This window comes from Balaenoptera physalus, assembly GCF_965194825.1.
Source record: "Balaenoptera physalus genome assembly, chromosome: 6".
Classification (NCBI taxonomy): domain Eukaryota; kingdom Metazoa; phylum Chordata; class Mammalia; order Artiodactyla; family Balaenopteridae; genus Balaenoptera; species Balaenoptera physalus.
This window is the reverse complement of record NC_138885.1, coordinates 71,390,985-71,406,440: the sequence shown is the minus strand read 5'-3', so window position 1 is coordinate 71,406,440 and position 15,456 is coordinate 71,390,985. Positions and strand designations below refer to the sequence as shown.

Genomic DNA, 15,456 nt, shown 5'->3' with positions numbered 1-15,456 from the left:
CAGAGTTTAAAAATACATTTGAAATTAAGAGATCAGCAACTTAAAACAATCATGTATATACAGATTGCTATATAAAAACCTCACGGTAACCAGAAACCAAAAATCTGTCCTAGATATACACACAAAAAAGAAAAATTAATCCAAACTTAACATTAAGATAGTCATCAAATCACAAGAGAAGAGAACAAAAGAAGAAAGGTTTAAAAAAAAAGGCAGGAAGTCCTTTTCTCACCACACCCTTCTAATAAATCCAAGTCTCTTAAAGTTCTAGACTTTGATTCAGGATTCAAGGCGTAGAATTTGGCTCAGAATTAAGTCATAGAATTTAATTCATGCAACTTTCTTCACTTGTGTCAGGCATGTTGGTGGTGGTCTTAACAGAAATGGACCACGATGCACTGGGTAGCAATAATATCACATAAAACCCTCCCAAACAAGACGGCACAATACTGATTAACCAGATCAGAAAAAACATATTCCACCGGACAAACCAGTAGACTTACCGGTCTAAATATCACCATTTTCAAACTGCCCATCTTGTGACAGTCCATAACATTTATCAACTCTTTGAAGCCTGAAACCTTATGTATTATTTACTTATTTATTAAATAAACAATTTGTTTATTTAAAAAAAGAGAACAAAAGAAGGCAAAAAAAAAAAACAAACTCAAAACATTTAACAAGGGGAGTCCACGTGGGCGCCGGTGCGGCAGGTAGCAGCGTGGGGGTCGCCACGGCGGAGCTGCAGCAGCTCCGGGTGCGGGAGGCGGTGGACTCTATGGTGAAGAGGCTGGAGAGAGAGAACATCGGAAGATGCAGGGCCTCATGTTCCGGCGCGGCGCCGGCTGTCGTGAGGACAGCCAGGCCACCATGCAGCAAGTGCGCCAGTGCATTGAGCGCTGCCATGCACCTCTGGCTCAAGCCCAGGCCCTGGTGACCAGCGAGCTGGAGAAGTTCCAGGACCGCCTGGCCCGGTGCACTATGCATTGCAACGACAAAGCCAAAGATTCAGCAGATGCGGGGAGTAAAGAGCTTCAGGTGAAGCGGCAGCTGGAGAGTTGCGTGACCAAGTGTGTGGATGGCCACATGAACCTCATCCCAGCCATGACCAAGAAGATGAAGGAGTCTCTCTCATCCATTGGGAAATAGATGTCTGCTATTGGCCATCGGGGCTGAAGGCAAGAATGTATTTAAAAAGAGGAATGGGGATTTGGGTTTTCTAAGGAAAGTTTATGAATGAGGAAATTAAGGATGGCAGCAAGTTTAAGGCCTATGTCACTTGCCTCTGGACACTGGTTCCTTTGTGTTTGAATCCTAGAAAGTGAAAAAACCTGGTGCTAAAATTTGGGTCAGAGATAGCACAGGAGAGTTTTTGTGAGCCTGAATTTCATGTGAATTTCATGAGCCTGAATTTCAAGTGCTTTTCCTGGCAACAGGGAGAGTCTCCCTTGTACCAAACCAGAGCCCTCCAAGGTACCAGATTCTCTTAGTACACAGATACCAGCAGGCTGGCAGGTTCACCTGACCTGCTTATGAGCTGGTGGAATGTGAGGAGAGGTGTTTCTATTTGTTGCCAATCTCCTGTTTACCAGAAGGATCACTACAACATTTTCCGCAAACTAGAAATAAAACAAAATCCATGAGGTCACTAATTTAGAAGGGGAAAGGGGGCTTCTGGGGATTTGTTTTGCTTGGTTTTGTTTTATATACAAGGGCATGAAGTTACTTTTAAGAGGTAGAGCTGGGAGAGGTAGTTTGGATAAAAACTTTGAAAGGGTCCTTGCGGATATTCATTTCTGCCATCAAAATGTGGATGCACATTTCTTAAAATTCTCACACATGACATCTTTCAGCCTGGAGACCCCGCAAAAATATAGGACGCGCTATCATACTGGTAGGGGACGCAAACCTTCCCTCTAACTGGCAGCCACGATGAGCCCTGAGGCTGTCTGCAGCAGAGTCAGCCGAGTGACAAGACAATTTTGCAGTGACACTCACCCTTGAAGGGAAAGGGGATTTCAATTGTGCTATATGCTACTATAGTCAGGAATGAACAGCAAAAGAGGAATTGTTAGCTGCTTAATTAAGAGTTAGGAAGTACTACTGGCTTTGGAAAAATCTGGTTTTCATAAAACAAAGTAGAAAGAAAGCCTAAACCCAGTATTGCTTACTTTGCCCCCTGTAATAACAGAGCTCTGTTGAAACAATCCCTTGGCAACACAAAGGTCAAAGGAGAAAAAGTCAGCAACTTAGGGGCAAGCTGTGACTCCTTTAGAGCAAAACATGGGACAGCCCTACGTTACCAAACACCACTTTTGCGACATGCGTTGTTCTTGCCCCAGTTCTGGCGCCTTATTGTTTTATTAAGGACCTTGTGTTTTTACCAACTTATTACTTGATAATATAGCCTGTCTGTTTGCTGCTTCAAGACTGATATATTTTCCTAGTGGTTTGGTTTTAAAAATAAATAAGACAATTTTTCTTCCAAAAAAAGCAAAACAAAAAACATTTAACAAAATGTCAATGAGAACATTGGAGGGCATTATGCTAAGTGAAATAAGTCAGACAGAGAAAGACAAATACTGTATGATATCACTTACATGTATAATCTAAAAAATACAAAAAACTAGTGAATATAACAAAAAAGAAGCAGACTCACAGATATAGAGAACAAACTAGTGGTTACCAGTGGGTAGAGGGAAGGGGGGAAGGGCAAGATATGGGTAGGGGATTTTTTTTTTTAAAAATTTTTTTTTAAAGGAAAAAAAGAGAGTTGGTAGTTGAGACACACTGCAGCCATAACTTTTAGATGTTTTTAGATTCCATTTGAGGGTGAGGAGACTAACTTTTTCCCAAGGGAAATGTAAATCTTATGTCTGAATCAGGAGGGAAAAGCCTGCTGATGCAATTTGGCCTTGGCCAGAGGCAATACTACCAGTTATGCCTCACAGCGTGATACTGGGTGATATGCATGGAGAGAATCTGAGCTATGTTTTATGGTTTACGGTTGGGCAAATTAGGCATTTGACAGGCAAGGGAATATTGTTTGGAACTTTGCTCAATAGGAAGCCATCATTACCAAAGCACGGATGCCAAAGAGAAAGCTTGTTAATTCAGCTTTCCTTGATGGCTAATAACTTGTAATAGTCATTATATGGGTTACTTGGTCCTGCTGGGTCCCAGCATGTAAGCTTCTTTCTGATCAAAGTTACTCCCATGGGTAGGCTGTGGTTAAACGTTTTAATCTCTGTCTCCATGAAGTTCTGTTATCCTAGCCCAAGAGATTGAATTGACAGTCTCTAACTTCCTTACCTTTTCTTAAACACAAGAATATAATTTTAAGAAACCTTTTGCTTTGAAGTAATTATAGATTCACAGGAAATTGCAAAGATAGTACAGAGAGGTCCCCTGTACCTTTCACTCAGTGTCCCTAAATGGTTACATCTTACATAAATATAGTACATTATCAGAACAAGGAAATTAACAATGGTTCAACATGTGTATACATCTAATTTTTAAATTTAAAGTATACACAACATAAAATTTACGATCTTAACCATTTTTAGGTATACAGTTCAGTAGTGTTAAGTACATTCACATTGTTGTGCAACCAATCTCCAGAACTCTTTTCACCTTGCAAAACTGAAATTCTGTACCCATTAAACACTAACTCCATAGATAGCTAGTGGGAAGCAGCTGCATAGCACAGGGAGATCAGCTCGGTGCTTTGTGACCACCTAGAGGGGTGGGATAGGGAGGGTGGGAGGGAGACGCAAGAGGGAGGAGATATGGGGGTATATGTATATGTATAGCTGATTCACTTTGTTATAAAGCAGAAACTAACACACCATTGTAAAGCAATTATACTCCAATAAAGATGTTAAAAACAAAACAAAACAAACAAACAAAACACTAACTCCCCATTCCTCCCTCCCCACAGCCTCTGGGAACCAACCTTGTACTTTCTGTTTCTATAAATTGTATAGATGACTTATGTAAGTAGAATCAGACAGTATTTGTCTTTTTGTGACTATTTTAATTCACTTAGCATAATGTTCCCAAGGTTCATCCATGCTGTACCACATATCAGAATTTATTTCCTTTTTAAGGCTGAATAATATTCCATTGTACGTACATACTCCATTTTGTTTATCTATTAATCTGCTGATGGGCACTTGCGTTGCTTCCACCTTTTGGCTATTGTGAATAATATTGCTATGAACATGGGTGTACAAATATCTTTGAGACCCTAATTTCAATTACTTTGGGTATTGTTAGGTGCTAAATTGTGTCCCCCTTAAATTCAAATGTTAAAGTCCTAACCCCCAGAATATCGGAATATGACTGTATTTGAAGATAATTCCATTTAAGAGGTAAGTTAAAAGTGAAATCTAATCCAATCTGGCTGGTTTCCTTATAAAAAGGAAATTTGGACACACTGAGAGACATTTTCTGATGTGTATACTTTTTAGTATGGCCTTAATATTTTTCATTCTTTTTTCTTAAAATTGCCTACAATATTCTTTGAAGTTGCAGTTTACAATAAGTACATTTAGATTGTTGACATCTTCAATTGCTTCTTCCTCATAGACCATAATATTTTCAACTGAGAAACTACTTTCTCTGCAAGTGCTAAGGTACTTGGTAATTTGGGGCAAATTCTAAATGGAGGATATTCTAAAATCTAACACTGTTTTTGTTGTGAAATGTGTAAAATTTCAGCACAAATATTTTCACAGGTACTGTCCCTTTGTTATCGATCCTAGTGCCTTAAGCAACAAAAAGGATTTATAAGACAAAATGTGTCCAATAAATGGTCTCTATAATTCTTTAGAAAATTTTGCCAGATTTAAATGCTGCAAAACCATTGGTTGTTCTTGTTCATTCCATTCAGATAAAAAATGTAAAGGCTCTTCTTACAAGTCCAGATGCTCCAAAGCTCAGTTAGAGAATTTAAAAGTTACATCTACATTGTTTGAGCTCTCAGCATTCAATTTGTTCAGTTCCTTCCTTGTGCTTGAAGGGATAAAATTCAGTGTCTTCCTGTTTGGAAGTTTTCTTTTCAATAATTGCAATTCACTAAAAACTTCAAAAGCTGAAGTTTTTGGCACTCTACTCATTGAATATTTAGATTAACAATTTCCAATTGATTTTGAGCAAAGTGAAACCAAAATTTAGAAAACTTGTTATAAAAATGTTTGATACCATTGCAAGATACCTAGAATGATTTACAAAGTAGTACTTCAAAGTACTACTCAAAAATATTAAAATTCAAATGATGATGTATAGTAAAAGTAGAATATAACCATTGGAAAACTGAATTTTTTATTCAACATCAGTTGTGTTACAATTTTGTAATTCAGGTACTTTAACTGGGTATATATAAATATGTGTTAAATTTTTTTTTTAACATCTTTATTGGAGTATAATTGCTTTACAATGGTGTGTTAGTTTCTGCTTTATAACAAAGTGAATCAGCTATATGTATACATATATCCCCATATCTCCTCCCTCTTGCGTCTCCCTCCCACCTTCCCTATCCCACCCCTCTAGGTGGTCATGAAGCACCGAGCTGATCTCCCTGTGCTATACGGCTGCTTCCCACTAGGTATCTATTTTACATTTGGTAGTGTATATATGTCCATGCCACTCTCTCACTTCGTCCCAGCTTACCCTTCCCCCTCCCCATGTCCTCAAGTCCATTCTCTACGTCTGCATCTTTATTCCTGTCCTGACCCTAGGTTCTTCAGAACCATTTTTTTTTTTTTAGATTCCATATAACATTTGTTAAATTTGATAACTGTTTTATTAGTAAGATTTCTCAGCTTGTTTGAACACAATTATGAACTAGTTTTGTACTATAGCCAATTCTTTGTATATTTCTACTCTGGAGGTTTTGTAATTTATTGAGAACTTTGTTTTTAATCACAATACTGTACCCACCAATATTTTCATTTTCATAGGAAAGTTGAATTTTTAAACTGAATTTATAGTATCATTCACAAAAATGGGGTCAGATATTTCACTTTTGACATAATTAACTCCTAAATGCTTTTCTTCAATTACACGAGTTGGATGAAAAATTGAACTACTTTTGAAATTATTTCAATTGATTTTCTATGTGAAGCGTCTTATGACACTGGTATGAAGTTGTCATTATTTTGCACTATTTACAATAACCAAGGCATGGAACAACCTAAGTGTCCATCAACAAATGAATGGATAAAGAAGATGTGATACACACACACACACACACAATGGAATATTACTCATCCATAAAAAAGAATGAAATAATGCCATTTGCGTCAACATGGATGGACCTAGAGATTATCATACTAAATCAAGTAAGTAGAAAGACAAATACCATATGATATCACTTATATGTGGAATCTAAAATATGATACAAATGAACTTATTTACAAAACAGAAATAGACTCACAGACATAGAAAACAAACTTATGGTTACCAAAGAGGAAAGGGGCGGGGGAGAGATAAATTAGGAGTTTGAGATTAACATATACAAACTACTATATAAAAAATAAACAACAAGGACCTACTGTATAGCACAAGGAACTATATTCAATATCTTGTAATAACCTATAATGGAAAAGAATCTGAAAAAGGATAGATGCGCAGATAGATGTATAACTGATTCACTTTGCCGTATACCTGAAACATTGTAAATCAACTATACTTCAATTTTTAAAAATTGACATTTTAATTATATACAAAATTCTTTTGCTAATGGAGCCAACACGCTAACAGCTATTGCTACATGTTAGTGTACACGTAAGAAAGTTGGACTCAATATGAGCAAAAGTAATTTAGAAGTAGATACACGTGACCTGAATGAAGATTATGCTTCACATTGTGATGTGAAAATGCACCTTTTGCTGCTGCGTGTGTTAAATCATTGTCTTCAGGCATGACGTTCTTAAATAACAACTAACTTTTCAAGTGCATGCTGATGCCTTTTCAGCAGATTTGAATCTTCTGGCTTTTTTTTTTTTCATATTCTGGTTTTCATGTTAAGAGATTGAATGGACAAACAGACAATGGCCATACCATATATGACAACAGAACTCTCGCCCACAACCTCTGCAGCAATCAGCCCAGAACTGCCAGGACTCAGTCAATGGCTGCCAGCTTCCTCATTTTGCCTCGATTTCCAACTCAGGACCAACCAAAGAAAGCCAAATACACTTCCCAAGCTAAAGGTGTAAGATATACTGCTTCTAGTTAGCATGTCTCCATCTTCCCCATGTCAACAGTTTCCAATCCAAGCATATCTGAAAAAATTGTTTCAATATAGAACTTTCCTACCCTCCTATCTGCCTTTGGGTTTCTGCCAAAGGCAGGTGATGGTGGCTCCCCTGCTATATAGCAAGCTCTGAATAAATAGCCTTTGTGCTCATGTAGATGGTCTTCAACCATTTCCACAGTGTGGTCACTGATGTCATGGTGGATGAAATTACCAATGGTGGATGGTAAATGTTGATAACATTTTATGCAAGTTACATATTCTTCATCAACTTTACTGAGAAACAGAAATTCAGTACTTAACTTTTAGTCCTGGTTACTGCTATACAAATCCTTTTCTATCAACCTTTGAATTCTATGAATGATTTTTCACCTAATAGTAAAATTTTCTTCCTGGTATTGAATGGTACCTACTAATTTCTCTAAACATTGATAAGTGGTCACAGCAGAACCTGAAGAATCTGTCTCGTTATGTAACACGCCAAGAAAATTCCTATTTCATGCTTTAACGACTCATCAAGGAAAGACAACCACTTGGAATAAAGAGCCCTCACAGAGAAATGCATTAATACAATGGCTATGAGCAGTAATATACAGGTGGTAAAGGTAGTGTGGATGACAAAAAATACAGATTTACATTCTCTGTTATCGTTTAGAAATGCTTTTTGAAGTCTCAAAAAGTACAGATTTACATTCTCTGTTATCATTTAGAAATGCTTTTTGAAGTCTCTCGCCTTGTTTGGATTTTTGCCAAGGGAAAACATGTAACAGAAAAATAAAAACCCACTATCTTTAAACATCAGTATTTTTGTTTCACTAACAGGTCATCAAAACAGAACCCACTTGTACTGGCAGAAGTGTTCAGATTTCTACTCCTGGTGGTAGACAACAGATGCCACTCACTCAGCACTAACCATTCCCAGCTCTGGCCTCAGCACAGAAGACATATTCCCTGTCAATTCCGATTTGTGTAAGAATGTCGTCAGCCAGGTGTACAGGCATGTAGTTGCTCCCAGGGAGTTCCCATAACATCTCTATATTCTCACTCTTAAATAAGAGCTTTATTTCAGATTCATACAGGCTCTTTTGTGGTTTATTGTGACATTTTCCTCCTGCTCCCCAAGGATGAAATTGATAAGAAGGTACTATTTTTTTTTTAAATCTCAATTGGCTTATTTAGGCAACAAGTTCACGTGCCAATGAGAATAGGTGAGTTTGTTTAGAGAGGAGGGCTGAGAGAAGGATTTTATGATTGACAAACAACTGGACTTTTCCATTGAAAACAAATATTCTTCTCCTTTCAAGTTAAGTATGTTAGAGGATTCTGGTTTTCATACTGCTTTAAACCAGGGTTTAGCTGAGATAGGATTTTGTTGTTCCAAAGTCAGATCATTTTAGGGCCACCTGAAATTGCTGAAGTCATCCAGGTCATTGCACTAACATGAGTCTAAATTTAAATGATACCTTTAGTCACTCATCATTATAATAGTGACCAGATGCAGTACAGTGTGATGGAAAAACCTAAAGAAGAAGCTAGAGGCAGGCCATCTATGTGGTTTTCTATGTTCCCGCTTTCTCTGTCTTTAGAGGTATGTGCCTTACTGGATGAGTCTGAGAGGAATGGAAGCAACTGATTTCCCCTCCAGTTGTTACCTGTTGTATTTTCCCATTTAACTGAATTAATCATTTTCACGGAAGCCTTTATTAAAAAAAGTTTCAAAACAGACTTGCTTGTATGATTTTAATGTAATGAAAAAATTCAGTTATTTTCTTCAGATACTTTCATTTTCTTCTGTCTGCAAGCTCCAAGTGGAGCTGTATTCATTTATTCATTCAATAAATCTTTCATGCATATGTACAATATGCCAAGCGCTGTTTTAGGTAAAGATGACAGATTCGTAAGAGAATCATCTTAGATGTCTCAGCTCTAGCAACTGGCTAAATATTCAATCCCATGTTATTTAACGACAGCATTTAAACTTCCCCCACTTTTGCACTGTGCAACTCACCTCCTCCTGCTTTGTGAATACCACTGCGGTAGGCTGAATAATGGCCCCCGAAGATGTCCTTGTCCTATTCCTCAGAATCTGTGAATGTTACTTTAAATGGCAAAAGGGACTTTGCGGATAATTACATCAAGGATCTTGAGTTGAGGAGATTATCCTGGATTATGTGGGTGGGCCTTAAATGCGATCACAGCGTTCTAATAAAAGAAAGGAGGGAAATTTGACTACAGAAGCAGAGATTAGAGAGATGTGGCCACAAGCCAAAGAATGCAGACAGCCACCAGAAGCTGGAAGAGACAAGGAACAGATTCTCCCCTGGAGCTTGCAAAAGCAATCGGCCCCGTCAACATCTTGATTTTAGCTTTGTAAAGACTCATTTTGGACTTCTGGCCTCCAGTATAGTAAAGAATAAATATCTGTTGTATTAAGCCATTAAGTCTGTGGTAACTTGTTAAAGCACCAGTAAGAAACTAATACAGGTTACAGGCCTAGGTTTTGAGTATAATTGTACTTTATAGAAGTGGAGTCTAGGATGTATCTAAAAGCACTAATGTCATCCATGAGATAGCAGTTTTGCAAATTTCCCCCATTGACTAGAAAAAAGGAAAATTTCTTTTTGGTTCCCCAAATCTACTGAGAAGGCAGTACAATGTGAGACGGCACTTTGGGGATAGGCAGGCTTTTCCAGAATTTGTCAAATTTGAAGCGCGCATAATATACCTGCATGGATTTGTTGTCAGGATTTGTCCCAGATGCTAACAAATGAAAGATAAAGCATCTAAATCAATAACCTCAGGGCTTCTGTTGAGCTGCACCTCACAGGCCTGCAAGCCCTGTACTTGTCCAGACTCAAGACAGAAGGGAGAGCTGGAGTCAGCGACAGAGACATCAGTGGTTTAGTGGACGGGGGTTGGGGTGGGGTGGGGGGGTTGCTTACCTGCCTCAAGCGACGTCCCCGAGGGACCCGCCACCGTGGGCGCAGGTAGCTGCCATCTTTGCTCCCAGAGGGTGGGGGGAGGTTGCCTGTTATAGGCGGAATTGACGTCAGCTTGGCTCATCGGTTACCAGGGAAACTAGCAGAGGCGCCTGCCCCTCACCACGCCTTTGATAAGCTCTCCAGGTGTAGAGACTCTGATCTAAAGATTAGAACAATCACTAGCTGGGGCCTGGGGCAAGTGTGAAGGAAGGTCAGTCAGGTGAGTTGGGTGTAGGTGAAGCAGACATTGGTGGAGCAGGGGACGGACTGAGAGCAAGAGTACAGCCATCTTGAGAGGCCTGATCGTACAGCTTCTCACATAAGACTAGCTTTAGGCACTTTCACCAATTCAGCTAGACTGTGGAAAAACATCTTTTTCACTGAACAAAATAAAAAAGTTTGGAATGTTTCACTAGGTATCGTGAACTATGTTTGGCAAAATTGTGAGGAATTTAGAAAATAGCTGACCTCTTGGGGCTGATACCATGAATCTGAACATTACTGATGGAAGAAGCCACGCTGGGAATGCCATCCTCCTGTGTGGCCGCCTAGGTAGGTGCCTGCATATGCAGGTACCTCTTAGAAGTAAATGTACAAAATCTAAAGGCTGGTGCACACCTACATTGGTGACACAAGTGATGGTATTTAAAAGCATCACAGAGACCCAGTCTTGGTTTTGTTAATGACAAGGGTCCTGGGACTTATTAATCAATAGAAATTGATAAGAGGCCAGACAAGGAATTCAGTCAAGGCTTTATTGGGACTTGTGCTGTAGCATGAAGGAGTGAAATCAAGGAACAGGTGCCCTTGCTTGCTCCCTGAAGGGGGTCCACCTGGTTCCTTAATGGGATGAGGGTGGGGACAGATAGGTGGGCTGGTCCAGAGAGGTGGCTTAGGTAGTCTGCCTACCCCCTTGGTGGTGCTGTGAGCAGGGATCATTCGCAGTACCCGGCTTTTGTTCCTGGCTCCTCAGAAGTGGCAGTTGGTGTTTGGCCTTTTTGTATCTCTTTGTTCATAATTTGCCCCAACTGTGCATGCAGGCAGTTATTTTTAGTCCCTTATAGTTTCTTTGTATTCTGTTGCTGCAGGAGACATTTGTCCAGGTGGAGGCACTCCAGTAAAGGGTCCCAGGTCCCAGGTCCAAGCCTATCTCAGTTTGAACATCATTTGCCCAGAATTGTAGCAGGATTAATGAAGAAGCTTCTTCTGTCATTTTCCTTTACTCTGTACATCAAGGATAAGTGCCTTTGGAATACTTTAGAGAATTAACCATGGAGACCTCACAAAATGACTAGTACATTTTGAAGAGAGTATATTAATTACATAAATATAAATGTACTTTATTCTACATGGGGGAAAAAAGACTAGAGGAAGATTTATTAATAGAGGATTGAAAAGACAATATTAAGAAAGGCAAGAAGCTTAAAAAAATAACAACCTGGCTTCCCTGGTGGCGCAGTGGTTGGGAGTCTGCCTGCCAATGCAGGGGACACGGGTTTGAGCCCTGGTCTGGGAGGATCCCACATGCCGCGGAGCAACTAGGCCCGTGAGCCACAGCTACTGAGCCTGCGCGTCTGGAGCCTGTGCTCCTCAACAAGAGAGGCCGCGATAATGAGAGGCCCGCGCGCTGCGATGAAGAGTGGCCCCCGCTTGCCACAACTAGAGAAAGCCCTCGCACAGAAACGAAGACCCAACACAGCCAAAAATAAATAAATAAAAAAATAAAAAATCCTTCCCTCTACCTTAAAAAAAAAAAAAACAACCAAAAAGTATTGTGATAGCCTATAGAAAATTCTGAGAGATGCAGTGGAGAATTGAGCCTTTAGTGGGGAGAGACTTTGGGAAGAAAGGTTGGATGTAAAGTGGTTTAAATTTTTTTGAAAGAAAAATTCTCATTCTCATATTTGTGTTCCTAGAATTCTATAGATAATGACCCAAGTTTGAAGGGTGGTTTAAAATACTGAGTTGTTAGCACCTGGGAAGTAAACTTTTGGTAAACTTAAAAACCACGGACAATTTCAGGAGTAATTAGGAAATGCTGAGCTTGATCACTGGTTTTTATCCTCAAGTACTTGGCACTTGGATGACCTTGTTTCAGACTGGAGTGCTTCCTGGTAGGAATTTATTTTTGTAATTTTCACTTTTTCCCCCCCAAATTTAGGAAGCCCATCAAACCCATTGTTTAAAGGAAAGAACAGCCCTGCTAGCTGAGCCTACACAGAAAGGAAGCAGCCGCCTCAGGCATGCAGCTGTTGACACTGCACAGCTACCCCCGGCCAAGCGGTGGCCAGAGAGGCCTCCGCAGTTCTGAGTCAGGCCAACAATTGGCCGCCAACATTCAACCCTCACTCTCTGACGGCTTTCCCTCTGAGCAGATGAGCTATCACAAACTCAGTTGTATTTATCCCAGTGTGCTGTCCAAATTTTGTACCCAGGAAGCTAAAACTAAACCAAGAAATTACTACCTACAAGCCAGCAATAGTGTAATGTAACTGGGGCTATGGGCACTCATAAGAGGTTAATTCTATGACATGACTTTGTAATTGGACTAGGGAACTGACTTATGGTAGCCGTGATTATATAATCACAGACTATGCAAATAAAAGTTTCATCTACTGTGTCCCTTTGCTTCTTATTTTCAATCTGCTTTCCAGTTGCTTTATTACATACAGCAAGGAGCAGGGCATTTCTTTGACATCTTGAGTTCTTATCATTTTCTCAGTCTGTCTCTCCCTCTCTCCCTCCATCCCTCTGTCCATCTAAGCTAAGAAGTTCTATTGTATATACTTTTCAGAAAAGGACACAAGACAGAAGTATTTCTTGGTGCACTCCTGCCACTCACATCAAAGCTTCTCAGAATAATACTAGGAACACATTTCCTGGAGGGGATATGAGAAGATCATCTCCGTGATTGGACAGTATCGGGAGAGGCTGTGCACCACCCTATAAATTCACCAGAGTGGACCAGGCTGTGAAAAGGCACCAGGGCTTATGTGTTTAACATATTCCAGCAGGATTAAAATAGGTCGACTGTCAATATTTGTTTTAGGAGAAACTGATTTGGGGATTCTAGTGACCCAAACTTTTGGTATATTGCTTTCTTTGATACTGCCTCTGCAATTATTTCTTCCTACACTTCTTCATAAGAAATTAGAGACTTGGAGCTCAAGACTGATAAATCCTCTATTTACAAAGCATACAAAGACCAGGATACACTATTACTACTTTATTGGAAGTGCTTTCACTTGTGAAAGAAAATATCCCCTATGAAACTCTCTTTCTGAAGGGAGAACTTGGATGAGTGAAAGCTAACCCCTAGGGGCTTTCCCCAGAGACCAGCCATGGAAAACCCTGATCTGTGCGATATTGGGTTTCCTGCAGTCCTCATGAACTACAGCTTTACTCCTATAATCTAGAAACAAATAGAAAACTGAAACCAGCTTTCTGAGTCTTTTAATATAAATATGTTCAAAATTCAGAGAAAAGTCCTGTGTTTTGGTGTTTGATTTGAAAACAGTTTCTACATTGTTATTACATGAAAAAAGAGCTGGAAATGTAGTCAGAATAAGCACTCAATCTTCTTTACATGCTACTTGAAGTCTCGCTGGAGGTAAAAATATTTACTACTTCCGTGGAAAGGTCAGTAGAACATACTATTCACAAAAAACAAGCCTCTTGATATATTTAAAATTTGCTGTTTTCTGTGCTCTTACAAATGTAACATTCTAGTATACAACATCCATTGAAGAGTACAACTCTTATTTTGAGGTGGCACAGAATCGACAATTTTTTTCAGTGGATAATTACTCTTTCATTAGGAAATTTAACTACAAGCTATTTTTCTGTAGAAAGTTGCTTCAAATTCTATCACTAATATATGATAAAAATTAATTTTTGTATCTCAAAATGACCATATGCAAATGAACAGTACATGACTAATGCCTTTATACCCTCAATTATAAGCACAGTAATTTCACAGTGAAGTTTTTTCCAATAAAAAGTTTAAAATATATTATTTTCAGGGAAGAAGCTGATCTGGATAAAATAATTTGCGGCTAGACCTCATTATAAAAATATCAGTCAGGTGATCAAAGCATGTTTTGCCACAGAATTTCCCTGTGGCTTCCACCTGCCAGGCCCCATTAGCCAATTAAAAAAATCCTCTTCTTAGGAAGGGGGGTGGGGGAGGGAAGGATTGGGAGTGTGGGGTTAGCAGATGCAAACTATTATGTATAGGATGGATAAACAACAAGGTCCTACTGTAGAGCACAGGGAACTATATTCAGTATCCTGTGATAAACCGTAATGGAAAAGAATATGAAAAAAGAATATATATGTATAACTGAGTCACTTTGTTGTACAGCAGAAGTTAAACACAACATTGTAAATCAACTATACTTCAATAAAATTAAAAAAATAAATAAATAGGGCATTCCTTGGTGGTCCAGTGGTTAGGGCTCTGAGCTTCCACTGTAGGGGGCATGGGTTCGATCCCTGGTCAGGGAACTAAAATCCCACATGCCATGCAGCACCGCCAAAGAAAATTAAAAACAAAACAAAACAAAACTCCCCTTGGAGACATAGACCAGGTGTAAATGGGAGTGGAAGGTGGGGCAGGGGAGGTTGACCCTTGGCTTTGAAGAGTAAATTCTGGTTGCGTGGGCTGGTTAGATGCCTCCAGAACACACTTGTAGGGCTCTGGATTAACACAATCTCATCTTGTAGGTTTCAGAGTTCTGCCCTCCCCACTCTTCACCTTCATATGACAGCCCTGGCAAAGGGACAGAAGTCACAAAAGTGAGGAGAAGCCACAAATGGCAGAGTGAGTCACAAGTTACTGAGCTCTAGGCAGTTTCCAGTTCTTGAAATAGACTTTCTGGGCGACTACTTGAATGTCACTGTGAGAAAAACAACAAACAGGGGCGAGGGAGTGGGAGGTTAGGCCAGCGCACCCTCATTGGAGGGTCCCCCGTCAGCCGCACGGTTCCCTGGGGACTGAGGGTGCTTGTTAAAACGCAGAGTCTTGGTCCACACCCTAGATGTATGGACTCAGTCTTTCGAGGGAAGCTCAGGAATCTGCGCATAAACCAACATCCAAGATAATAACTTGGCCCCCTGGGATCGACCCATCCACCCGCCCCCAAGGAGCATGATCCCCGCCCCACGTAGAGAACCTACTTTTCTTTCCCAGATTCCATTTCTCTTTTATTCATT

The 15,456-nt window shown here is 39.7% G+C and overlaps 1 protein-coding gene and 1 pseudogene across 4 annotated transcripts in view; one reads left to right on the top strand and one right to left on the bottom strand.

Annotated features, from left to right (window-relative positions):
- The window catches only part of PJVK (pejvakin), a 54,446-nt gene extending 42,343 nt beyond the window's left edge, over window positions 1–12,103 (bottom strand). The window contains exon 1 of one of the 3 annotated variants that reach the window (XM_082466796.1): window positions 10,204–12,103. In XM_082466796.1, the coding sequence (XP_082322922.1) occupies window positions 10,204–10,324 (121 nt within the window). In that variant the 5' untranslated portion in view covers window positions 10,325–12,103. Of the gene's footprint in view, window positions 1–9,269; window positions 10,171–10,203 lie in introns of those variants that run through there. The other 2 variants (XM_082466799.1, XM_082466792.1) reach the window with 2 other exon arrangements.
- LOC309663213 (protein FAM136A pseudogene) lies at window positions 697–1,804 on the top strand (annotated as a pseudogene). Its single transcript has one exon. The product of its transcript is annotated as a protein FAM136A pseudogene (transcript).
- Window positions 12,104–15,456: the final 3,353 nt, after the last annotated feature.